This window comes from Acomys russatus, chromosome 1, assembly GCF_903995435.1.
Source record: "Acomys russatus chromosome 1, mAcoRus1.1, whole genome shotgun sequence".
In the NCBI taxonomy this organism is placed as follows: Eukaryota; Metazoa; Chordata; class Mammalia; order Rodentia; family Muridae; genus Acomys; species Acomys russatus.
In genome coordinates this window covers 66,946,565-66,974,281 of record NC_067137.1, presented here as the reverse complement: position 1 = coordinate 66,974,281, position 27,717 = coordinate 66,946,565, and the positions used below count along the sequence as shown (strand labels likewise).

Below are 27,717 nucleotides of genomic sequence, written 5' to 3'. Positions count from 1 at the left end.
CTTCCTTCTGAAACTGCATTATAAACATGAAAAAACTTAACTCTCTGGGTTTCAACTTCCTCATTTATGAGACAGTTAATTAAATGAGGTATTCTCTAAATCTCCATTTTTGACTTCAGAATCTGTACTTCTTAAAAAGAGATGTAAGAAGCCATAGTTTCTAGAGCTTGGTGGTTGTCTTAATTTTCTACTGCAGTGATAAAACACCATAACCAAAGGCAGCTTGGAGAAGAAATGGGTAATTTCAGTTTACAACTTGTAGTCCATCATCTAGGGAGGTCAGAACAATGAACTCTTGACAGGAACTCATGCAGAGGCCATGGAGCAATGGCACTTGCGAGCTTGTTCCCCTTGGCTTGTTGAGCCTGGCTTCCTGTGGCACCCAGGACTGCCTGCCCAGGGGCATCACTGCCTACAGTGAGCTGGGCCCTCCCTTATCAGTCATCATCATCAATCAAGAAAATTCACCACAGGCTTGCCCACAGGCCAGTCTGATGGGGGCATTTTCTCAGTTAAGTTTCCCTCTTCCCAAATGACTCTAGTTTTTGCCAAGGTGACATAAAACTACCCAGCACAGTGGTTATTTATGAGAAGGGCCACTCACAGGTAGATAAGATGTCTCTATAGCAGGTTTAAAAATCTTTATAAAAAACAAAAAATTATTTTTATGGTATACTGATTCTATTTTGTTTTTTTTTACTGATTATATTTGATGATAAAGAATAAAATTTAAGATCATAGTAAATAAAGTAAGACAGAAGATAACATACAGGGTCCTAATGAAGAGAACTTTAAAGAAGAGAGAGATTTCCAGTCTTATAATATGTGGTCAGCCCAGTAGCAAAAGTTGAGGAAAAGGTGATGTCTTCTAAGAGTCTGCAGTGGACTTCCTAGAGTAGCTTTGTGTTTTATGATCTACATTTTCTTCTGTGCTTAAAACGTGAGTAGGGAAAACTAACAAATTTGAATTGCTTGGTTTATTGGCACAGCTCTATCTTAAACTGCACTTCCAAATGTTCCATCACCTCACTGTTTGTGTGCATGTTAACATCTTAAATGTATTTGGTCATTTTCTAATTCATTGACACCATATGCCTTGGGTTCATCATATTTTTTAAAAGTCAGTTATATATTTTTAATTGGTTTTCTTTAGTTGAACTTATAAAAATGTCAGAATTTTTATTGGAAAGCATATGCTTAGGCTGTGGGTGAAACAATTTTTATATTTATATAGTTTCTACTCCATATAATTTTTATCTTTTACAGATATTGATGATGCTCAAATCCTTCCCCGCTCAACCAGAGTCAGACATTTTTCACAGAGTGAAGACACTGGAAATGAAGTCTTTGGTGCTTTGAATGAGGAGCAGCCATTGCCTCGAAGTAGCAGCACTTCTGACATCTTGGAACCATTCACTGTTGAGCGAGCCAAAGGTGCAGTTCCTGTCGTTGACAGTTCATCCCGCCATGCTCCAAGCTTGCAGAGTTCCACAGAGGCTTCTTCAATATCTAGATCCACTGAAAGCTGCATCACTGATACTCATAGCAGAGAGTCTTCCCTGGAAGTCGGTGATAGCATATATGACCATCTTTGCCATTTAATAGGTCCAGTAGAACTTGCAGATGCAGCTTTCGAACAAATCCAGTACATTGACCTTGAAGGAGATGATGATCTTCTTTCTTCCCTGAAAGAATACTTTAAAGAAAACCAGGAAAATCATAGTAAAAATGAGCTAGCTAAAGATACAGCTTCTCAGGAAGTGATTATTGCTGTAGCTAGAGATGAAATATCATCTGTAGATAAATTAGAATGCATAGGTCAGGAAATAAAATCAGAAAATCTCATGCCTTTTGTTGGGACTCCGGAAAATGCACCATTTCAGAAAGAACCGAGCTCAACTGTCTTCACAAGTACTCTTGGACCTATCCAGGCAGATAGTTTTCTGAGAACACAAACTGCTGAAAAGTCTAAGCAACTAAATCTTGACCAGTCATCGGATCCTAGTTCAGATAGCCTTTGTGATAAAGAAAAAAAGAAACATCTGTATAGACAGACAGCCACAGAAATAGATGCCTCTGTAGATATGACACTAGCCGAAAAGCTTAAGAGTGTGCAAGTTAATGAAAAAATCACCCCATATATAATGCATGCCAAGAAAACTGCACTAAAAGCACCAGTAAACCGCAGAATGCCTCATGTTTCAAACACTAGCAAGCTTTCTCCAACTAAGAGGAGCTTGTCTGAAACAGTAACCCATAGGGCAAAAATCATGAAAATTGCTGCTAAGAAACGAAATAGTGTTCATGTTACTTTCAGACCATCTACCGAGTCTGTCCAGTTTTATAATCCTCTGGAAAACAGAGAGGCTCCATGGAAGATGAGACTACGGAAGCTCGGTGGCTTTAGCAGTAGTAGCAGTAGCACTACCAGCAGCACGCAGCCCAGCTCAACTAACAGTACAGACCTTGTAAAACCTGGTGTGTACAGACCTCTAGATATGATTGGTGCAGCATCAGTTAGCAAAGCAGTGAAGGAATCCTCAGAGATTCCCACCGCCGCATCACAGAGAGAAGGAATTGCAAGTAACCAGTTAGGTAGTCGCAGTACTCTTAGGCCATCGAGTCAGGAGGCAGGACTACAGCAGGGCTCCCTGGGTGGCGTTTATAAAACTGTTGTACATGCTCTTTCGAAGCCGAAGGCAAATGTTTCCCCACAGAGGCAGAACAGAATGCCACCAGAGGCTCCACTGAGGGATCTGTACAGTCATGTAATGGGCTATTTTGGAAGGAAAGCTGCAGGTGAGCACTAACAGTGTGCAGAGCGCAAAAGGAGAAAGACAGCACCAGTTTGGCTTAATGCAACTGAAGCAAGCTATAAGCAATCAAAAAGCTTTGGGATGGTCACTGCTTTCTCTCTGTTTGGTTATGCATGCGCCTTTCCCCAGCTGTATTTTTCCCAGCATACATATTTATTTAAATTACTAATTTCCCTTATGAGGCATTTAGTTAAACCTCTTTGCTGCTGAACAAAAAAAAAAGGAAAATTTTAATGATCTTTCGAAGGTCAGGAATTTTTCTGAATAAGTACCCTGAGTCTTGAAGTTTACTGAGGACTTGGCTGTACTTGCCCCATTGCTTTATGTCTAAAGGGGCATTAGCTGTATCTAATTTAATTTGTTTATTCTTACTGCTAACTTAGTTAGCCTTGTATTTTTCCTTGGTAGAAAGTTACTTTGACAGATAACATAATAGAAATCAAAGTCCTACAACCAGCGCCAACATTGTACTTAACTATCATTGAAGAGGAAATTCTTTAATCTCAAAGATATAGTCATTTTCCATTTAAGCTGTAGGGTTTTAGCTTTTCATTCTTGTGTACAGAATATAAGTTATGTCTTTGAAAGATTTAAAACTTTATTGTGAGATTTTAAATATCCATTAAGGTTTCATGATAGCTAATTATTATTTCAAAATGGAACCAAATGTACAGATTAGTGAAAGGAAGCAAGATTGCCTTGTTTCAAAATTAAAACGTTACTGATACAGAATCTTAACTTTCAGCAGTAAGGTAGGTTTTAATTTCATTTGTTTTAACATGGTTTTGTTAGCATGATTAACAATGCTATATAATGCATCTTGCATTGAGCCATTAATGCCACTTGAGGGCAGTATATTACAGCTTAGCAAAGCCTGGCCAGTATATAAAGATAATGGTATTTTACAGTCTGAAATTCTTGGTGGTTCAGTAGGAATATAAGTAGCGCTGGTTTTTATTCTACAGAGAAACAAAAACTTCAGTAGTATGATAGTGACATAAATATCTTATGTTCCACAAGTTAGTTTCCCAAGTGAAGGTAATCTTGTTACTATAAAATCATATTGCAGTGTTAATATCAAGCAAATCAAATAACTATTTTGTTTTTATTTTTTCTTGAATCTTGAGAAAATTGAAGTTTTTTCTTCAAACACTGAAGTTAGATTTTAGAATAAACCTAAAAAACAGTATATCAAATCATGAAATTTTTATTTATATCCAAACCTAAATGTGTTTGTGTCACACTGAGATTTGCATGAATTGGAAGGATATATTCCTTGAAATTATTCTCAGGAGAAAGAGGGAAATTTTGAAATCTTAACGCCCTGTAGCAGCATAAAGTAGGAGGAAAGAAAAACATACCAGTTTCTTTATAGGCAATATTAACCTGACCTCAGCTAGTGCTTACCTCTAGCTTTCCTGCTGTTTAAGGTCATACTGAAGATTGACTAACATCTGCTTAGTTAAGTACAATAAACACAATTTACTAATTCTTAAAAATTAAATCTGAAAAGAGGGAAATTATTCATAAGTGCATGTTTGGCAAATAATTGATATGGCAGAGGTACTTTATTTTGGACTATTTTTGTTTCAGATTTAGGAAATACAGTTAAGTTGTTGCTCACTATATGCAGTTATTTATTTGCTTCCAGTAAATAAAGAGGACACGAGCCCCAAACTGCCTCCTCTTAGTACTGACACTGGCGGCAGCAGTGCTAATGTGCCTGACCTGATGGATGAGTTTATTGCAGAGCGACTTCGGAGTGGTAATGCCTCGGTGAGCTCAATTCGGCTTCAATTTATCAGTTTTTGAGACAAAGGTAGAAAACAAAATAAGTGTCATGTATATGTAGAAATTTTTCAAATTTTCATTTTCCTGAAATTTAACTTTTTTTTTTGAAGTACTTAAAACATTTTAACATGATTTTATTTATTTTATATGTGTATATATGTGGGCACATGTGTGCCATAGCATGCATGTAAAGGTCAGAGGCAGCTTTAGGGAGCTAGTTCTCTGCCTCCACCCTGTTCATCAGCCTTTACAGTAAGCACCTTCACCCCTAACTATCTTGCCAGCCCTTAAAACTTTTTAAAGCTGGATTTAGTGGCACAAACTTCTACCCAGCTACTCAGGATGCTAAGGTAGGAGGAGAGCTAGTTAAAGGCTTTGTCTGGGGTACAGTGTAATTTAAGAACCAGTGTGTACAATGTACTGTTTTGGAGGTTTTTTTAAAATATCTGTTACATTTTTTTAAAGATTTGTTTGTTTATGATGTATACAGTGCACATCAGATCACATTATAGATGGTTATGAGCCACCATGTGGTTGCTGGGAATTGAACTCAGGACCTCTGGAAGAGTAGTCAGTGCTCTTAACCTCTGAGCCATCTCTCCAGCCCCTGTTTTTGTTTGTTTGTTTGTTTTTCTCTTGTCCTGGCTGGCCTTAAACTCACAGAGATCTGCCTGCCTCCTCTTCCTGGTATTAAAGGCAGGAGCCACCACCAATTCCCATAGTTTTAATGGCACAAATATTGCTTAATCAATTCAGATATCTCTAAAATTGATGTTGAACTTTACTTTTTATCTTAACTACTAAACAATCAGAATGAAAATAGAAGCTAATGTATCTTTAATTGTCAATTGAACAATTCTTTCTTAAAACTGCTATAACTCTATTTGGGTTTTAATTTGTCTATGACTATTGTATTACCTTTTGTTTACTTTTATTTGAGTTTTTTCTTTGAGTGAGAATTATTTTAGACTCATAAAATGACATCTTTGCTATCTTTTCACTAACTATCTCTTCTGCTTGCTTCTTTGTCCCACTGTAAATTTAATTTTTCTTATGTCTAAGAGCCTTGCACCCAGCACCATCATGCCTGATATTTGAGTCTTTGCTTTAAGTGGAAGTACAGTAGCTCAGGCGTCAGGCCCATGTCATTACATACTATTTAGATTGTTCAATAAGTATCTTTTTCTTTTCCAGCTGAGGTCCAAATATCAGCATTTATTCTGAGAATTATCTTGAAAACTAAAGGTTTCAGGTGCTTAATGGAAAAATATTTTAATTGTAAAATGTTTCTTGTTTTAGACGATGACAAGAAGGGGAAGTAGTCCAGGCAGCCTTGAAATTCCAAAAGACCTCCCTGATATTCTAAACAAGCAGAGCCAGATGCGTCCCGTTGATGACCCGGGTGTGCCCTCAGAATGGACGTCCCCTGCCAGTGCGGGAAGCAGTGACCTTATGAGCTCTGACAGTCATTCGGATTCTTTCAGTGCCTTCCAGTGTGATGGCCGAAAATTTGACAGCAAGTATCTTTTCCTGTTTGAGCATATTTTCTGTCGACTGTTTTCTGACTCATGGATTGCATAGCTTTTACTTTGCTCTCCGTTGTTAGTGCATATTTTGATTTCACTTTGTAGTAAAATTCTAAAGAAAGTTTTAGGGAATCATCTCAGGTTGAGACCATTTTATTTTGCCAAACAAATGGCACTTAAAGAAACCACAACCAAGGGGGGGGGGGAACCAAAACCACTGTCTGTCATAAGATAAATTACATTTTTAAGATAAAAACTGTGAAAAGAAAGGTGATTTAGAATGGTCTTAATATTAAAATAAAGGGCCAACATGCTTATGAGATGCTGCTGTTTAATGCACTCAGATTTGACATCCACTGTCCAATTCTGTTCTATGCAGATTCTTTCTTGAATATTCCTCCATGTTCAATTATCAGCAATTATTACTTTGTACCGTATGTCACTACATCATTATGCTGCTGAAAGTCTCTCTTCACTGAGTCTTCAGAGAATAAAGTAAAAATAAAAACAAACAGAAAAAAATTTTAAAAACACCTTTAGGAATCAAGTTTATGAAGAGCGAGGAGATACACTGGATGGTGTATGTTTCCTTCCTTTATGGGTTGATTATGTACCATCCTGAATTCAAACAGATAGGGTTTTCAGAGAGGATGATGATGATGATGACAATGATGATAATGAATATGTGCACATGTCTGTGTCTGTGTCTGTATGTCTGTGAATGAGAGAGAAAGATGGGGACAGACTGATTTATAAAATATTGGAAAGTAATAAGTGTATTACCAGCTATCAGAAACCATTAAGGATGGTGATGGAATGTCATGTCGTTTTAAAATAATTGTTGTTAATAATAAGCTGTGGCAATCTTAAAATGTTTATAGTTGAGATCTTGAAGGTTTTACTGCTGCTTACACTTGTCAGAATGTAATGCAGAGTAGACTAGGAAGAATGTGGACATGTGTTTGGTGCTGCTGTACAGATAGCATTTCTTCTTCCTGCAGATTTTGGCTTCGGGACTGACATCGGGATCCCATCCTCTGCTGATGTGGATTCAGGTTCTGGACATCATCCGAGCACTGAGGAGCAGGAAGTGGCTAGCCTAACAACACTTCATTTAGACTCAGAAACAAGCAGCCTTAATCAACAAGCCTTCTCTGCTGAAGTCGCAACAGTTACTGGTAAAATAACTCAGGGGATGTTTCTTAAGCTTGGCCCCTAAACTTCCAAAGAATCTGTTGATGGTTTCTACTGGTTGTATGACCTACTTCCTGCTATTTGAGTGTTGTTGTTTCTTTTTAACAGTGGAGAAAACAAAAGAAAGTGGTTTCTTAATATGTAGTGCATATAGGTAAGCATTAATTAATAGGAAATATAAAGCACCCTGCCAATAAGAAGACATTTGTTAATAAACTAGAATTCTATAGTTACACAGCAAATTATCCTCTTCAGATACTTTTATATGACCAAATCCAACTTTAATATATCAATGGAGTCCTGGAAATGGAGTCATATTAAAAGCAGAGTCATTTATTTCAGGGTTAGTATAGAGATTAAAATGAGCATGAAGGTCCTGCTGTGTGATCAAAACTTACTGTGGTTCCATTACACTCTGATGCACCTCATTCAATGTTAGCTGTTCTAGTTAACAGTCATGAGGTAGTAGCTGACAATTCTAAGCATCATAATTGCTCTAAAAGCAGAGACATTTCCTCATGCAAGCCTGATTCTAATTCTAGTTTATTCAAAACATTAGTAAAATACTATTTTTCAAAGGTTATCATAATGTGAAAGAAAATTTCACCACACTTTCTCTTCTTCAGTTCCTTCTTTTTATTAACTCATACACAACTATTTGTCTTCTGGTTTATTGAAGCTGTAAGTCAGACAACACTTGCCACAGTAATGTCTGTCAAAGTGGCTAGCCATGAAAACTCCCTCACTACACTCATCAGAAGGACACTCTCTATGAAGTCAACTTATTTTGCCATTTTCATCCACCTTATAGTATTTCAGCACAGTCAACTTAACCTTCTTCCTCTTATGCTTATTCTTGGGAGTGGTGTAAGATGACTTCTTCGTTTTCTCAGCACCGCCACGAAGTCTCAACACAGGTGAAGGGTGGACTCCTGTTGAATGCTGTAGACAAACTGCAGTCATCTTCCAGCTGCTTACCAGCGAAGATCAGCCTCTGCTGATCAGGAGGAACTCCTTCCTTATCCTGGAGCTTGGCCTTTACATTTTCTTTAGTGTCTGAGGGTTCAACCTTGAGCGTGATGGTCTGCCCCATAAGGGTCCTCACACAAATCTGCATCTTGGTGATGGCTCCACTGCAGATGGCGGCTTGGAAAAAGCCATCACACTTTTTCTTATGTCTCTGAATTCATCAAAAATAAAGTTCCAAGAGCTAGGGAGACGATTCCATGGGTAAATTTCTAGCTGAGCAAGCATGTGGGTCTGAGTTTGGATACTAGAACCCTCATAGAAACTAGACGTGGCAGTGTGTTCTTCTAACTTTAACTTTGGGGCACTAAGCCTGGTGGAGCCTGACTGCTCGCCCGCCAATCTACCCAAAACAGGAAGCTCCAAGTTGAGTGAGAATTAGTGTCTCAAATTAAAAGCTGGAAAGCAATAGAAAATGACAAACTAATATCAACAATCTGGCCTCACCATGCTCCTGTATGTGCCACATGGAGATGAGTGCACCTGCACATACATGTACACACACACACACACACACACACACACAAAAGTAAATAATAGTTCCAAACAAGGAAATCTAAAAATTAATAGTTATATGTGGAGTAATTGGTTCTACATTAATTTATAGTGTCTTTTTTCTTTCCTTTTTTTTTTTGAGACGGGGTCTCTCTGTATAGCCTTTGCTGTCCTGAACTCACTTTGTAGACCTAGCTGCTGTTGAATACCCAGAGATCCACCTGCCTCTGCCTCCTAGAGTGCTCAGATTACAGGTGTGTGTTACCTCTCCCAACTTATATTGTCCTTTTTAAATGGCAACTAAACTAAAAATTTTAACATGCGTGCAACCTATTTGTGCTGCATTGAGTGACTGATTCTGTTACTTTCTTGAGAGGTTTTATTAGGACTACAAATCTTAATCATCAATTTTGTCAATAATACCAGGTTGTTGAAAACAGCTTTGTTTTTTGTTCACAAACATACAGTCGGCTGTGACTGTAACTCCTAGGCTCGGTATACAAAACTGTTGAACATAATATTTTCTATTGGTCATTTGCATACATTATCACATTGTTAACTGTTTTATCAGAGGAATGTTAGTTTTCCTAATAGCTTCCCTTCTGTTTAGTACAGAAGATTTCAGACACTACAAGAAATCTAGTGGGGAGCATTAAATGATATTAAGTTTACTTCATCCAGTAAATATAGACTCATGCATATTTGGGGTGTGAATATCTATATAAAATATTGGGGATTTTTTTTGCATTTAAAAAGCTTTTCTAACAGGAAAAACATTTAAGTCAGCCATTAGAGAATCTTGTTAATTAAGGTAACATTCTGAGGTTATTCATCTCAATATAAATTGATTTTAAAATCTTAGGTCTTAAAAGGATATTTAGCAATAGAAAGATGGCTCGTTGGGAAAAGGTGCTTGCTGCCACACCTGACTGCTTGAGTTAGATTCCAGAGATTTACATGGTGGGAGAAGAGAACCGTCTCCTGCAAGTGGTCTTCTAACCACCACACATCCTGTGGTCACCGGACACACACATGCACACAAAATCACAATGTTTAATGTATTGATTTTTATGAAATAAGATAATATATAAATATAAAAGAAGTAGATTTGTGTTTCAAAATATTTGATGAAATTACTGATGTCTGTTGGCATGTTTGAAGTGTTCAGGAGATTATTTTCATGTGCCTTTGTGTGGCAATGCTTATGCTCAGGCTGTGCAGCTGTCTTATTGTAGGAATTTTTCTTGTATCTCAAATAAAAGAAACATGACACCTCATTAATAATATGGCCCTACCTAAAGTTAATTGATATAAATTACTATATTACTGATTTATGATTGTTACAGAATTATAATGCATATCCTAGTTATTTATCTTTTTAGGCATTTATTGTGCTACTTTTAAAAATTACTGAAGTGATAATGTGGAATCACACTTTTGGAAAATTAGTAGAAATATATAACAAATTGGTTTTTGTTTTACTGTATAAAAAGAAGTAAAAGGGACAGAATTTTACAATAACTGTGTCTAGAACATTAATATCTCTGAGCTAGAAAGAAGTTAGACATGAGATGAGATACTGTGTATAGCTTCTGTTTAGTACTGACAGACATCGGCCTGCAGCTACCATCGACCATTCTGTATGGTAACATTGCTGTGCATTGCTTAAACTAGCAAGACGCTTCTGTGTGTCATGCACTTTAATAGGCACTAGTCAGCAGCAATATACGACAAGTAGCAAACTGTGCTTAGGGATTTTGTACTCCACTGAGGGTATTTCAAAGTGAACAGGCATGCTGACATCAGTACCACAGTGGTATACTGTGAAGATGCAAAAGTCGCCAAGCCATATAACAGGAGTTACACTTGGAAGGTCAGTAGTAGGCTTCAGTAGAAAACAGTGTCTAAGACAGTGGTTCTCAACCTTCCTAGTGTTGTGACCCTTTATTCAATATAGTTCCTCATGTTGTGGTAACCCCTAGCCATAAAATTGTTTCAATGCTACATCAAAACTGTAATTTTTCTACTGTTATAAATTATAATGTAAATAATTATCTGACATGCGGGACATCTGATATGCTACCCCTGTGAGTAGGTGGTGCAGGCCCCAAAGGAGTCCTGACCCACAGGTTGAGAACACTGGCTAACCCAAGAATTTAATCAGGATTGTGTGGCAAAGGGAAAAAAAAACATGGAAAAGGCCTAAACAATGATGTTTTAATAAACATAGCTATTTGTCTAGAATACAAAAATTGCAGGCAGATTGTAGAGAGATAAGAGTATTACGAGAAATTGGGAGGTTTGGAAAGATGAGTGAGGAGATCCTGTCGACTTGAAAAAATGTTTGTTTGTTCGGAGGCGGGGTCTCAGGCTGTCCTCAGGCTGACCTTGAATTCGTGATCACCCTGCCTTAGCTGTCCACATGCAGTACAGGCATGTTCCACCTGCCTAGCGATTTGCAAGATTTATGATCGGTTGTTCTGTATGACAGTTTTTGTTGCGTGGGTTAGGTTTTTTTTTCATGTTTATTATGACTTACTGGTGTTTAAAATATGTCTTAGGTAGGATATTGAATACATTCTTCACAGTGATTCTATGACATTATCTTTACAGGTTCAGAAAGCGCTTCTCCAGTTCACTCAGCTCTGGGATCCAGGTCACAGACACCTTCCCCTTCTGCACTGAATATAGACCACATGGAGCAGAAGGCTCTGCAGCTCGACGAGAAGCTCCACCACTCTGTTCTTCAGACGCCTGATGATCTAGGTAGTATTGGTATTCGCTCCTGTTTAGTAGAGCTAGTGTAGGAGGATTTAAACCATCACAGCTGTGATGAAGTATATACCTATTTTAAGACTTTGATTTTTCTAAATGTTCTGTTGTTTCTCTTGTCCTTAAAAAAGGCCATTATTAAAATAGCTCTCATTTTTTTACATTTAATTATAGTTGTTTAAGTCTTACAATTAGTGATTGTACTATTTTATGTTGTATTATCATTTATTGATATGGTATTTATTCTCTCCCTTTCCTGTCCTTCTCCCCCTCCTCCCTCCTTCCCTCTTCTCTCCCTGTCTTTCTTGTTTTGAGACAGGAGCTCACTATGTAACCCTGGCTGGTCTGGCCTGGAACTCACAGAGGTCTGCTGCCTCTGCCTCACAGTTGCTGGTATTGAAAGTGTGTCACCATGCCTGGTTCCTTGTTTTAAAATTTTGGCTTTCAGGCAGGGTTGCCAGCCACTAACCCCTTCTTCTCCTGCCTCAGCTAGGATTCTAGGTATACCCCCACGCTTGCAGGTCTCTTAATATTGTACTTGAGTATCTCGCTCACTCACAGGAGGAAGTAGCAGCCTTCTCTTTTGTTAGTTAAGGTTTCAGTAAAACAGTTTGTCAAATTAGTAATTTTACCTTTTTTTTTTTTTCAGTCCGGGTAACTGAAATCCTGAATGGTATAAAAAATGTCAGATAAATGCTTGTCAGGGACGTAGTTGACAAAGACATTTATAAGTCCATTATATATTAAATATTATATAATATTTATATATTATAAGTTCATTATATATTAAGTCCATTTTTATTATTCATGTAGCATATTTACTCTTACCAAAGAAAGAAATGAAAGCTGTTTAACTGCTGAGCTATTTTAAAGGGCTTATTCTTTCCCCCACCCTCTTTATATTTCTGAAATTATTTCATTTTATTTTGTTTATTTTGTTTGTTGGTGTTTTTTATTATTATTAAAAATAGATTTTTCTCTCATATAATACATCCAGATAACACTTTCCCTTCTCCTCCAGAGTGGCCAGAGCCACTCCCCCTACATTTCCTCATGAGAAAAGAATAGCCCTCTAAGAGATGACAGCCAAACAGAACAAAACATGATAGAGTAAGACCAGGAAAAAGCCCTCATATCTAGGCTGGACAAGGCAACCCAGTAGGAGAAAAAGAGTCAGAGACACACCCACTCCCACTCTTAGGAGTCTCACAAAAACACCAAGCAGCAATAGGACCTAGCACAGACCGGTGCAGGACCCATGCTTGCCGTTAATGTCTCTGTGAGCCCCGATCAGCCCTGCTTCATTGATCAGTGGGCCATGTTCTCTTGGTGTCCTCGATCTCTGACTCCTATAATCTTTCCTCCCGGTTTCTGGGGGGAGGATTCCAATGGAGACGTCCAAATTAGACTCATCCTCTGTATATGGGTGTGACTATGGGTCTCTGCTGCTAGAGGAACCATCTTTGATGATGACTGGACAAGGCACCAATAGCAGAATATCATTAGCAATCATTTCATTGTTTTTTTTTTTTTTTTGGTTTTTTTTTTTTTTTGGTCAGTTGTGTTTGGTTTTACCCTAGGTCTATGGATTATCTAATCTCTGGTTCCTGGCCATCCAGGCAGTGTCAGGAATGGGCAGCCTTTCATTTCTTGGGCCTCAAGTTAAACCCAACATTGGTTGGCCATTCCCACAAGTTGTGCACCACCATTGATCAGCACATTTTGTAGGCAGGACAGATTGTAGGTCGAGGTTTTTGTGGCTTTGTTGGTGCGCAGGTTTTTCTTTTCATAGCTGGCAGAGTACATTCTCATGCCAAAGAGACTAGAGCTGGAGCAGAGGGGGAAGGCTCCGTGTAGGTATCAGCTGGACCGCTCTACATTCAGTGAGCTGTGTAGACGTTGTCATCAGCAGTGGGGCCTGCTGTCAGTTTTCAGAGAGTGACCTCCTGTCATAGCATCAGCCTAGGTTGTTTATGGATCTCCATTGACCCCCTTTCCAACAACTCAGCTGAATGCAACAGTCTCACCACTGGAAGGAAGCCTTGCCTGGCTACCAAAGATGGCCAGTTCAGATGCTGTATCCTGCCACAGGAGTCCTTATTACGTTCATTCTCAAAGTTTCCACAGCACTAGTTTTTCACACTGCCCCCAGTACCCCTAACTCCAGCTGTCTCTCCCTGCACTTTCTCCCTCTGGTCCCCTACCTCCTGCTTTCATCCCCACCTTCCCCCAGTCCACCAACAAAGTCTATTTCCCCTTCTCAGCAAGGTGCGTGTGTACCCCCTAGAGTAAGGGTCTCGTTCCTTAATGTGAAGTTATATAGTGTTAAGTTGCTGCTTTGTGCATTGTTGGGACCTCTAAGATTTGTTTTTCTTCTATTTGAAAGAAAAATTTATAATTATAAAACCGTTAACAAGACTAGTTTAATAAATCCACAATTTATTCACATAAGTTCACCAGGCTGTTACTGCCATTTTGCTGGTTTATATCTCTGATTTCAACACAGAATTTAGATTTTTAAATATTTTGTACCTATAAACTTAAGTAGAGCTGTCCCAAAAATATATGTGTACTTCCGGCATAGCCACAAAGTATCAGCTTCATTCACGATATTGAATAATTACTGTTTTTATTAGCTATAGTAATTTTCTCAGTTATTTCATATTTTAGCCAAATACCGCTTATTGTTTCTTGCTCTTTTAATTATTTAATATTTTGCTGTTTTATTTTGAGAAGAGTAATTAGAGACAAACGAATTGATTGCATCTCTGTATACATACACTATGTATATATATACACAGATTCTGTAGAACAGGAAGGGCATTACAACTGTATATGGCTAGACATCAGTAGCTTTCTTTTGATATACTAGTTTTATATCAAAATACATTGATTGGTTGGTTGGTTGGTTGGTTGGTTGTTTTAGGTTTTTTGAGACAGGGTTTCTCTGTGTGGCCTTTGCTATCCTACTTGGCTACTCACTCTGTAGACGAGACTGACCTTGAACTCACAGAGATCTGCCTGCCTCTGCCTCCTAAGTGCTGGGTTTAAAGGTGTGCACCACCACGACCACTTGGTCCAGAAGGCTATTTTTTATTATGAAGATTAACTATATAGTACCTTTTAAATATTGTTAGTAATTGTATACTTTACATGCAAAGAGAAAATTTAAGAATGTATTGTGTGCATATGTACATATATATAGTAGAATGGCCTGACTCTGAATTATCAATATATTTTGGATATTATCAGACATGAAAGATCCTACTTAAGGTAGGTAGTGGTGGTGCATGCCTTTAATCTCAACAATTATAGTCTATAACATGTTTAGTTTCTCAAGTTCTTTAGATGCAAGGATATCTGCATTTTTGTTTACTTTTATTTAGTTATTTTACTGCAGGATTTCACTCTGTAGCCCAATTTTATAGGTGAGGAAGTATAGTCTTAAGTCACTAGGATAATTTGTTTAGCATACTTAGTAGCAGAAGTGAAACTAGGATCAAGGTTACCTATATTTCTTGTTTATTACCATGTCAGTATTAAAGAGAAAGCATAATTATGCTAACTTATTATGTTCAAGTTTTAGTACAAGTATCATTTTCATGTTGTGATGCCTCTTTCAATGCTATTGTGTAGACACTGGCTACAAAGAAATTGACTTATGAAGACTACAGAAATTGCTTTTAGCCTAAGATTTTCTGCCTAATGATATAATCTAAACTAGATGTTAGATAAAATTGAGAGTATGTGTTTATAAAATTGTTATTCATGTCCAACATACATTTCTCTATCACAGGCCAACAAGATGGCCCAGCTAGTAAAAGCACTTTGTAGCACAAACACCAACACCTGCATTCAGTCCCCAGAACCCACAGAGTATGGAGAAAAGCCGGCCTGCACACACCCACTCTCACATGCATGTGTGAGTGCACACATGTCCACTCCTCCTTCCCCCATACACAGTAATTTCTCATTTTGGCATCTGCACAGTAAGTGGTAGTCGCATAATTTTTTTTGTTAGTAAGTTTAAATAAAAACCCTGTTCAGTAAGAAATTATTACCAACATAGGGAATATGAATTGATAAGGTTTTGATATTATCAGAAAAAAATTATCTATATTTCCATTTCTTTTATTCACTTTTGTAGCTGTTTAAGAACATGGGCTCTTTTAGGTACTGACACTATTGTGTTATATTTTTTTTCTGTAGAAATAAGTGAATTTCCATCTGAATGTTGTAGTGTGATGGCAGGAGGTACGCTCACTGGATGGCATGCTGATGTTGCTACTGTTATGTGGCGAAGAATGCTAGGCATTTTGGGAGATGTCAATGCTATTATGGACCCTGAAATACATGCTCAAGTTTTTGATTACCTCTGTGAGCTTTGGCAGAATCTAGCCAAGGTAAGAAAGAAAATAAAGACTATAAGAGGAATAGGATAGAAAAATAAAGTATTAATAAATAAAAGGCCAGATGTGGTGGTTATCACCTATAATTCTGGCACTTAGAAGACCGAGGCAGCGGGATCATGAGGTAGCAGCCATGTTGGGCTATATAGCGGGTTACAGGGCAGCCTTGTCTGCCCTGTCTCAAGAAACAACAAAAAGCACTTCCTCCCCACCCCACAGCCCCTAAGAAAGGAGTCCTTTGTGAATGTTGCTACAACTTGCCCTTCCTTTGAATTAAAGGAGCATCCAGCATTGTGAAGTCACTTGGCCATAATTAGCCATAATGAAATACGTTGTTACTGTAGAGACTGGATTCAGCCTCTGTTTAAGTAAGGAAAAACAGCTGAAAGAGAAAATAGTTTTAATATGTTTGTTACCTTTTATTTGAAAATTATAGATAAGAGATAATCTTGGCATTTCAGCAGATAACCTGACTTCACCTTCTCCACCTGTTTTGATTCCTCCACTAAGAATTCTTACACCTTGGCTTTTTAAGGTAAACTTGATATATAAAACATCAACATGTTTTTCTTTAATAAATTAGTTTTGAGCATCTGATAAAAATTTTAACAGTTATTTGGTCTTTGAGAACACTTGCTTTTTAACCAGTATTTTTAAGAAATAGTTAGGTATTGCATAGAGAGGAGAGTTACACATAGCAGAATTACATTATTTGTTTTTATATAATTAAGCAAAAAATAAGTGTAGAAAAGTATGTCTTTAGTGTTTTTAAATGTATTTATTTTTATTCATTTCCCCTTATTAGGATCTACCTATGGCCTTGTCCATGCTAGACAAGTGCTCTAGCACTGAGCTATCCTCACAGCTCTAATAGAGTATGTCTTCATTGTACTTAAATACAAATAAAGCGTGAACTATACTGTTAGAGATTTATTTCTTTTTAAGTATTGTTTGATGTTTGGTCTATCTTTTAAGTGAAATGTGTGATTATTCATATGTACATTGAATCATTTCAGATAATAGTAATTTCCCTAGCCCTGATTTCTAGTTCATTAGTGAAATAGAAACAGCATAGAAATACATGAAAACAGATATTGTTCATTCTATTCAATTGTTTAAATATTTACAAACAATATTTGTGTTTTAGTATTAAAACTGGTTTCTTAATTTTAGGCAACCATGCTAACTGATAAGTATAAACAAGGTAAACTACATGCATATAAACTTATTTGTAATACAATGAAGAGAAGACAAGATGTCTCTCCAAATAGAGACTTTTTAACACATTTCTACAATATAATGCATTGTGGATTGCTTCATATTGATCAGGTAAATAAATGTGCCTTCTAAAATGTTGTTTTATCAGTTGTGACAGTTAATGCCTGCTTCCAACTTGACAAAAATTAGAATCACTTAGGAGATGGGCCTTTGCACACGCCTTTGAGCGATTGCCCTGGTTAATTAAGGTAGGAAGACCTGCACAGTGTGAGTGGGCACCATTTCCTGTGCAGAAGGATCCTGGACTGTGTAAGAGCAGAGAGAGCTGAGAGCTACAGGATGCGTTCATTGCTCTCTTCTGTCTGTGCACATGTGTGACATACTGCTTGAGTTCTTCTCCTTATGACGTCCCTTCAGTGGTAGACCGTAACCTGGAGATATCAGTTAAACCATAGCTCTCTTAAGTTGTTTTGGTCAGAGTATTTTATCATAGCAACAGGAAAGGAAGCTAAGACATCAGTTTTCCATTCTGTTTAGCTGTTGCTTTTTAAGACCTAGAATTAAAACTGTCCTTCATATGTAATGATTTATGTATAATTTACTTCCTCTTAATAATTTTATTTATTCTTGAAAGGTGGTTGAAAAACAAGCTATTGGGGTACTTAAGGGAATGATTTCAGTGTTCTTTCAGCTTCCACATTATCTAAGCAGTTTACTTTTTTTTTAATATTTATTTATTATTATGTATGCAGTGCCCTGCCTACATGTATACCTGCAGGCCAGAAGAGGGCATCAGATCACATTACAGATGGTGGTGACCCACGATGTGGTTGCTGGAAATTGAACTGAGGACTTTTGGAAGAGCGGGCACTGCTCTTAATCACTGAGCCATCTCTCTAGCCCCAGCAGTTTACTTTTTAAAGCGCTTAAGCCATCCATTGTTGAAGTTTTTCTCCTAATGTTCCAATCTGTCTATTTTTAGGCATTTTATAATTGACTCTTTATTGACACTTGAAGCAGATGAATTTGCTCATTTTTTTATGTAGCAATAATAAGGCTTATTTTGTTTCATATTTTTATTACTAAATTACATTGCCATAATGATAATTATACTGACTTGACACCTGTGTCATTTATGATCACTGAATAATGACAAATAGGATACCAGGACACATACGTCTTTCTGAGCAGTGAGAAAACATCCTTTATTAATTTAAAAATAATTATAGTGTCCTAACCCTATAAGCGTATCTCAGATCCAATCACATCCTTACTACTACAGAAATAGTTTCCATTTAGGTCAGTCACACTCAGTGGGAGGAAGACAGGCTGGGAGAGGAGGGAGATGAGTGGGAATGGGGTGGGAAATGGCAAGAAAGGGTGACCAAAGGTATAGTATTACATATGTGAAGATACAATAAAACCTACATAATATATAATTAACATGGGCCAATAGAAACCTTTTCTAAAAAGTCAAATTGAAAATATGACCAAATGCTCTGTATCTTTTCTGGTAAACTTGAAACCCTTGGACCATTTAAGAATATTCACTTAAAAACACCTAGCTTTAGGTATCTGAAGCTAGATATTTCTTTTTAAAAACAAGATCTCTCCATTTGCCACATAGCAAATCATAGAAGCTCAGCACAGACTCCGGGTGTGAGTTATAACACAGAAGAAACTAGATGGCTAGAGAAAGCACTCTGTAATTCAGTGTTAACAAAATGCGGAATGAATGTTTGCTGTGAAGCATCAAGCTCTGTAATGTGGAAAACACAGTTCTGTCATTTATATCAGTTACTCAAATGTGTGTTAAGTTCACTTTTTTACCAAAATATACTAACCCCATGGATTAGTTGGAAGAATTAAGAGTAGACATTTCAGGTAGCTCGTATATTTTTTATTTCACACTTTACCTACTTTTAATGATATTGATTACCTGATACCCAGGATTCCATATGTGGTCATCTTTCTTCCCTTTTTTCCTTCTTCTAAGGACATTGTCAATACAATCATCAAGCACTGCTCACCTCAGTTCTTTTCACTTGGTTTGCCCGGTGCCACAATGCTCATTATGGATTTTATTATAGCAGCTGGGAGAGTGGCTTCTTCAGCTTTTCTTAATGTAAGTCTTTCTAGTTCTTATAAATTAATAAACTGTTTATCAAGACTCAGATCACAAAGCAACAAAGAGAGAAAGAGAGGGCCATTGCTGGTAAAATATAACAAATCATGTCCTAGAAGGTTTACCATGTAATTGGAATTGACTGCTTCTTCCACAGTAAAAAGAAAGACATTCTGGTGTGTTAAACAATCAATGAAATCAGCTGATGAACTGGCTCAAGAGCTATAACAATGTTTTACATCTGATAGGCAAAAATGATTTAAAATTGAGAAAACTAAGGAAACAGGAAAGGAAGTAAAGAAAGGGTTGTGAGTTATGGCAAAAGATAAACAGTGGAGAATAATCACTCTGTGTGTGTGTGTGTGTGTGTGTGTGTGTGTGTGTGTGTGTGTAGTCAACATGTTATTCACCTAGAATTTTTCTTTGACTATTAAATATTTTAATGGGATAAAGAACCACTATTTATGAGATAACCCAGAAATATGCCTTCAGAGTAAACCTAACATGTTAAAAAAAAAACATAGATAATGCCAAAAAAACAGGGTAGGTGGAATATTTCTTACATAAGTAGCATAGGTGAGCTAGCTACAAAGGTAGTTAGTTGCCTTGGACATAGTGCTGAAAAGAGTTAGATTTTGTCTAAGGAAAACTAAGTAATCATTTAAGGAAATAGATTGGTAACATGGTCAAATACTGGATACAGTTGATCACCTGGAGGAAATGTGCAAACGAAAAAAAAAAGACTGTGTTTCTACCCAGTTCTGTTTCTCCAGTACCTGGAGAACAGTCATCGTGTCTTGCGTCTAGTTTCTCCAGCCTCTGCCCAGGGCAGTACTTAGTAGATACTGACTGACTGACATGCTAAGCACTGATCTAGAACCTGAATGTGCTCAGCATTTTGTGCTTAGCCCTTTAGTGGTTTTTAGAAACTTTTTCTTCCTTGTTTACAAGTATTCGTTTATTGATTCATTTTTCTACTATTTGCTTAACAAATACCTGAGGTAAAGTGACTTTTAAAGAAAAGAGACTTACTTAGCTTACAGTTTTGGAGGTAGGAAGTCAAACTAAATAGCTCTGGCTTTGATAAAGGTCCTTTGGTTTTATCACACTACTTTAAAAAAGAATAGTTGTTGTGTTTATTTATTTGGCGGGGTTGCACATGCTATAGTGTGTGTGTGGAGGTCATATGTGTTTGTACTCAGGGAACAGATAGTAGCAACCAAGAGATGTCAGAAGCCCAAGCATCACCATTTCTAGATAGATGGTGTTCTGGTGAGAATGCATGTAAGGTGGGATGCACCAGTATCCTATCTACCTCTTAATGATCCCACGGTCTTTCTGCATGGTCCCACAGATAGCAGCCTTCTGGCAGGTTAGCCTTCCAGGGGACGGGATGGAGAAGGCAAACCACATACAAACCATAGAATTACTTTTGAGTAGAACATGAAGGGATGAAAACAAATTAGATAGCTTTGTGCCTAAGGGACCTATAGTCTGCTGTTGGAGTGCTGGGGTGTTAATGAATAAAGAATGTAGATTCAGAATAGAGAACTATAAGAAGAGTGGGAGCACAAAATGGAGTCTGGAATTAATCGACCTGGGCTCAAGTCTGAGCTTTGCCATTCATTAGTTATATGACCTGTAGCAAGCTGCTTACTCTGTGTTTTGGTGTGTTCAGATATGAGCATGACTGTATAAGGACTAGTCACATGGGACATTTTATAGTGTGTTATTGGCTTAATACAAGAGTGGGCTAAGTAGCTGGTAATATAGCACAGTGGGAAAGTACTTAGCTAGCTTGCACAAAACCCTGGCTTTGTTTAATCAGAACAAGGTAAAAACAAAAACATTAGAGTCAGACATGCTTGTAATCCTAGTGCTTCGGCACTCTGAAGGGAAAGCCCAGAGCCAGACTCTGCTACCTGCTGAGTTTAAAGCCACCTTGTGCTAATGGATAGCTTTCTCCCAAACAAGCTACAGCAACCCCACCAGCCCTATCGGGGCCAGAACACATGGATCATCAGGTAAAAGCACTTGCCATGCCTGAAAACCCAAGTTCAATGCCTTGAACACTCAGTGGAAGGAGAGACCCACCTCACCAGTGCACTCATGACATGCTCACACTTACACACACATAAAAAATAAAATTTGGAAATCTACATAAATATACGTTTGTTGTATAGCTGAAGAGATCTCATATTAATCACTTGGTGGCACACTTGAAAGCTTAGGAAAACAGGAAGAAATGATATCCAAAAAGAGTATATGAAAGAAATATTCGAATTCAGGACTGAAAGCAATGAAATAGAAACAAACAAATAATAAAAAGAATTAATGAAATGATCTGATTCTTTAAGAAAATCAACAAGATTGACAAACCTTTTGCCAGTTAACCAAAAGACAGAGAGAGAATATTTAAATTAATAACATCAGAGATAAAAAGGGGGTGTTGCAAAAGATTATGCAGAATTTTTCTTTGTTATGGAGTTGATAGATTCATAGGATAAGGTCTATAAGTTGACCTCTTAAAGGTAAGTAATAGAATATATAGGAGATGAAGGAAAGTATTCAGATTACAGTAAATAGACTCAATTAAAATATATTCAAAGAACAACAAATAATCCATTTTCCTTAGAGTTTAATATACATGAATGTAGTCAACAGAAGAACAAAAAAGTGTTCCTTATCACCCAAAGCATGGTCTAAACAACCACATTACTATGATCTGGTTGCTCATTAGCATGCAGACTCTCAGACCCCATCTCTAAGTACTGAGTTAGATCATAGATGATGAATGAAGTCATTGATCAAAAATCAAGAAGCATTGTTTTAGGATACATTTTAGAAGGTTTTAAATGCTGTGGACCAGTTTATGGTGCTATAGAGGCTTAAAGAAATATTTCAAAATATGGGAAGAGAAAATTAACCTGTGCCTTGAGAATATTAAATAAGTTTGTTACTCTTGGAATAGATTACATGGAAGACAAACCAAAGATGATACACAAGCTCCAAGTTCATTGTAGTATGATCATGGTACCCAGATAATCAGCCTCTTAGAGAGTGACAAAATTGGTAGAACTCAAAGGTGACTAATATTCAAATCACTGCCACTTCTTATTAATTTACTATGAAAACTATTACTCATCAGTGGACCAGTTATGATGAACAGTTTTTTCTACAACTTTTTCAGAGTTCTGCAGAATTAAGCTCTGATGCTTTTGATGTGACTAACTTTTCTTCCCTACATCAAGATATGGGTTATGTAATAACTATACTCTCTAATTCATATAATGCCTATTACTGAGGAAGGTGAATTAGAAAACAAAACATTGTAGGAAACAAATTGGACACTCCAATGTGCCCCATAAGGTTAGAGTGATTCTTCCTCTGGATGGTGTTAAAAACACCAGTTCCATGTCTTGCACTTCGGGTTCCCATTTTAGATCTCATCCACTTCTTTCATTGTTAGTATTTCCCTTTTTTAAAATATATTTTATTAATTTATTCATATTACATCTCAATTGTTACCCCATCCCTTGTATCTTCCTTCCCTCTTTCTTAAGAGGATTACATATAGAATTTTATCTTTCTGAACTATTAGATAACTGTTACATACACTTGTAGGTCTGTTCCTGTTATAGCTTCATTTTCAGACATTATCAGACATTACTCAACTTAGTAGAAAAACTTAACTAACCTCTTCAACTAAATACTGTGGGTTTTTTTTTAAGTCAGTTTTATTTGTATAGGATAATTTTAAACCAGGATGGTAGATGTGAGTTTACCCTGCCCTTTCATATTTTATGCCTAGGTTGTGTTTTAATCTGGACAGGAAGTATTTTATTTTTTGTTTTGTTGTTTTGTCTGAGACAATGTCTTGCTGGTAGTCCTGGCAGGCTTTCAACTTGGTATTGTCCTGCCTCGGCCTCCTTAGAGTGGGATTTTACGTATACTCTATCAGGCCCAGTGAAAATGATCTGTTCTGTTCTGTTGAAAGTCATGGAAGCTTAAATCTTAGTAAGCTGCAAGTCTGTTTAGAGATTAAGTCTTGATTTATGTGAATGGAAGTATTATATTGCTCTTATACTGGGTTTTCATATCTTTATTATGTATCCTTAGACCTATAAGCCAATTTGCAAGTATTTAACAAATAAAATGATGCTTTGGGTCTTGTTTAATGGACATACAATAGGGTAGAAGAGGAAATGTTCAGTATTGATACTTAAGAAGTGACTTAGTAAAATGAAAGACAACATGAAATTACTTTCTTCTGTAAGATTTATGGTGACATAAATTATGCTAGTAAATACTAAGAACAGTAGATTTTTTTATATGTATAAAAAAAAAAAAACATCTAGCCTGGTACCTGTTTCTTGAAGACAGAATTAAGGTTTTCCTGTGTTTTCTTGGATGTAGTTAACCTTCTTGGGTTGGAGTTTTTCTTCTAGTATTTTCTGTAGGGCTGGATTTGTGGATAGATATTTTTTGTTTTTTTGTTTTTTTTGTTTTTTTGTTTTTTTTGTTTTTTTTGTTTTTTTTTTTTTTTTTTTTTTTGGAATATCCTGTTTTTCTCCTTCTATGGTGATTGTGAGTTTTGCTGAGTATAGTAGTCTAGGTTCACATCTGTGGTCTCTTAGAAGCTGCGAGACCTCTGTCCAGGCCCTTCTAGCTTTTAGAGTCTCTGCTGAGAGGTCAGGTGTAATTCTGATAGGTCTGCCTTTGTAAGTTACTTGGCCTTTTCCCCTTGCAGCTTTTAATAGTCTTTCTTTGTTCTGTAGATTTTGTAGTTTGATTATTATCTGGTGGGAGGGTTTTCTTTTCTGGTCTAATCTAATTGGTGTTCTACATGCTTCTTGTATGTTTATAGGTATGTCTTTCTTTAGGCTAGGCAATTTTTTCTATGGTTTTGTTGAAAATATTTTCTGGTACATGAAGCTGGGATCCTTCACCTTCTTCTATTCTATTATTCATAGGTTAGGTTTTCTCATAGCATCCCAGATTTCCTGAATGTTTGTATGAGGAATTTTTTTTTTAGATATAACATTTTCTTTGACCAATGTAATAATTTATTCTATTATATCTTCTAAGCCTGAGAGTCTCTCTTCCATATCTTGAATTCTGTTGGTGATGCTTGCATCTGTTCTTGCTGTTCTCTTCCCTAGGTTTTCCGTCTCCAGGATTCTCTCAGTTTGTGTGTGTGTGTGTGTGTGTGTGTGTGTGTGTGTGTGTGTGTGTGTGTGTCTGTGTTTTTTAATTAATTTATTATTCACTTTACATCCCATTCGTAGCCCCCTCGTTCCTCCCTTCCCGGTCCCACCTTCTTCCCTCCCCTAGTCCTCAGAAAAGGGGAGCCTCCCCCCCCTCCCACCCCAGCTCATCAAGTAGAATCAGGACTGAGCAGTCCTCTTCCCCTGTGGCCTAGCGAGGTAGCCCCCCCAGAGGGAAGTGATCAGAATCAGGCAACTGAGCCCATGTCAGAGACAGCCCACACTGCCTTTACTAGGGAACCCAGAAGAAGCCTGAGCTGCCCATCTGATACATCTGCATAGGGCCTTTGGTCCAGTCTGTGCACGGTTCTTGGTTGGTGCTTTAGTCTCCGCAAGTTTGTGTTTTCCTTATTTCTTCTGCCTCCATTTTCAGGTCTTGAACAGTTTTATTCATTTCCTTCACCTGTTTAATTGTGTTTTCCTGTATTTCTTAAGGAATGACTTTGTTTCCTCTTTAAAGACCTCTATCATCTTTATAAAGTGGGGTTTAAGTTCATCTTCTTGTGCTTTGGTTGTGTGAGGGTATCCAGAGCTTATTGTAGTAGGGTATCTGATCTCTGGAGATGCCATATTGCCCTGGTTCTTGGGTTTGTTTTTTTTTATGGTTTTAAAAAAAAAAATATTCACTTTACATCCCAATCATAGCCCTTTCCCTCTTCTCCTCCTGGTTCCACCCTCCCTCCCTTTTCCCCTCCCTAGTCCTCAGAGACTGGAGCCTTTCTCCCCTACCACCTGACCCCAGTCTATCAAGTCTTATCAGGACAGCCTGAGTCCTCTTCCTATGTGGCCATGTAAGGCACTCTCAGCCAGAGGGAAGTGATCAAAGAGTAGGCAACAGAGTCTATGGCAGAGATATCTCCTCCTCCCCTTATTGGGGACCTACATGGAGACCGAGCTGCCTGTTGACTATATCTGAGCAGGAGCCTAGGTCCTCTGGATGCATGTTCCTTGTTTGGTGCATTAGTCTCCTCAGGCCCCCCTAGGCCCAGACTTGTTTACTCTGTTGGTCCTCTTGTGGAGCTCCTGTCTACTCTGGGTCCTTCAATCCCCCAGCTCTTCCATAAGATTTCTTGCCCTCTGCCCAAAGTTTGGCTGTAAGACTCAGCATCCCTGCTGGGTGGAGTCTTTCAGAGGACATTTATGGTGGGCGCCCATCCTGTTGCCTCTCTTTAACCACTTCTGGTGTCTGTTCTGTTTGTCATTCTGAATGAGAATTAAGCATCCTCCTTAGGGTCCTCCTTGTTACTTAGCTTCTTTAGGTCTATGGATTGTAGTGTGGTTAGCCTGCATTATATGGCTTATATCTGCTTATAAATGAGTATATACCATGTGTGTCATTCTGGGTCAGGGTTACCCCACTTGGGCTGATTTTTTTTTTCCAGCTCCATCCATTTGCCTGAAATTTTCATGATGTCCTTGTTTTTAATAGCTGAATAGCATTCCATTGTATAGGGAAATGCAAATCAAAACAACTCTGAGATTCCATCTTACACCCATCAGAATGGCTAATATAAAAAACTCAAGTGACAGCACATGCTGGCGAGGATGTGAAGAAAGGGGGAACACTCCTTCATTACTGGTGGGAGTGCAAACTGGTACAACCACTTTGGAAATCAATCTGTGCTTTCTCAGAAAATTGGAAACAGCCCTACCTCAAGACCCAGTTATACCACTCCTGGGCATATTATATATACCCAAAAGATGCTCCACCGCACGACAAGGATATATGCTCAATTGTGTTCATAGCGATGTTATTCACAATACCTAGAAACTGGAAACAATCCAGAAGTCCCTCAATAGAAGAATTGATTGTGTTCTTATGCTGGCATTTAGCCATCTGGCCATCCTTGGTGTTGGCTAAATGCAAGACTCCTCAGGAGGACAGGCAAAGCCTTGGCCCTGACAGTGGAGTTCAGGGGATAAAGTGGAGCTCACCTCTGATGGCTGTGCCCCAGGTGGTCCAGGCGGGCAGGGAATTGGCAGGGATGGGTCTAAACTGGATGTTGCTGGTGCCCCCCTCAGGCCTCCTCCCAGAATTAACATTTTAATCCCCTTTCATTTATCCTAAAGTAGTGACGTTGAGGCATCAACTTATTTGAGTAATAGGTAATGATTAAGCATGAGTTACATTGACAGTAATTTAGCCAGGCAGGGTTGCACATGCCTGTAGGTCCAGCATGTGAGAGGCTAAAGTAGGAGTGTCACAAGTTCAAGACCAGCCTGGGTTACAGAGTGAGTGTGAGACCAACCTAGGTGATGTAGCAATATGCTCTCTCTCAATAAATAAGTAAACAAAATATTCATTTTCTCTTTAATTAGATTAAATGTATGCTGGCTACCAGTTTATATTTCTATTTAAAAGTCACTAGCTGCAGATTATTTCTGTTTATTTGTTGCTTTCCAAGAAATTTTTGTTATTTGTCCATTGTATTTACTGAGAATAATCATACTTTCTGTAGAAAATCTAGATGGAGTTGGGTGCAGTGGCATACTCCTGTAATCCAGCACTAAGGGAGGCAGAAGCAGGCAGATCTCTGTGAGTTTGAGGCCAGCCTCATCTACAAAGTGAGTCCAGAATAGTCGAGGCTACACAGAGAAAACCTTGTCTTGGAAAAACAACAACAAAAAGGAAAAAAAGAAAGAAAAAGAAATTCTAGATGGAAACCTAAATCTTTGGCATCCTTCCTTTTTAAACGTTTTATGTTCTCACTGCCCTGCATGATGTAATTATATAAGAAAATATTTTAATGGTAGCTTAAGAACACAATGAAAGAGCATTTTAAAGATTGTGTAATCTGATATATAGGCACCAAGAGTGGAAGCACAAGTTCTCCTGGGATCTTTAGTTTGCTTTCCTAACTTATATTGTGAACTGCCTGCGCTCCATCCCAGCATCCCCGATATTGCTCTGTCTCAGTTTACAGACGTTAAGGTAAGACATCAGGTGCTAGTACTCAGTATATGGGTAAGTTTGTAATCATGAAGTATATACGGTGTCATCTGTTTTCTCCCTTCTCTTTTTTAAATTTCTAATTAAAGAATGTTAATGCTCCAAGCATAAAAGTAGAATGTCTGCTA

The 27,717-nt window shown here is 37.7% G+C and overlaps 1 protein-coding gene and 1 pseudogene across 2 annotated transcripts in view; one reads left to right on the top strand and one right to left on the bottom strand.

The window, feature by feature from the left end:
- Ralgapa1 (Ral GTPase activating protein catalytic subunit alpha 1) overlaps positions 1 to 27,717 on the top strand; it is a 213,682-nt gene that overhangs the window by 93,770 nt on the left and 92,195 nt on the right. The window contains exons 17-26 of one of the 2 annotated variants that reach the window (XM_051146322.1): positions 1,267 to 1,434; positions 4,468 to 4,592; positions 5,907 to 6,123; positions 7,135 to 7,311; positions 11,462 to 11,614; positions 15,830 to 16,023; positions 16,466 to 16,564; positions 17,203 to 17,358; positions 19,244 to 19,372; positions 27,446 to 27,571. In XM_051146322.1, the coding sequence (XP_051002279.1) occupies positions 1,267 to 1,434; positions 4,468 to 4,592; positions 5,907 to 6,123; positions 7,135 to 7,311; positions 11,462 to 11,614; positions 15,830 to 16,023; positions 16,466 to 16,564; positions 17,203 to 17,358; positions 19,244 to 19,372; positions 27,446 to 27,571 (1,544 nt within the window). Of the gene's footprint in view, positions 1 to 1,266; positions 2,800 to 4,467; positions 4,593 to 5,906; positions 6,124 to 7,134; positions 7,312 to 11,461; positions 11,615 to 15,829; positions 16,024 to 16,465; positions 16,565 to 17,202; positions 17,359 to 19,243; positions 19,373 to 27,445; positions 27,572 to 27,717 lie in introns of both variants that reach the window. The other variant, XM_051146313.1, reaches the window with a different exon arrangement.
- LOC127189459 (ubiquitin-40S ribosomal protein S27a-like) lies at positions 7,982 to 8,444 on the bottom strand (annotated as a pseudogene).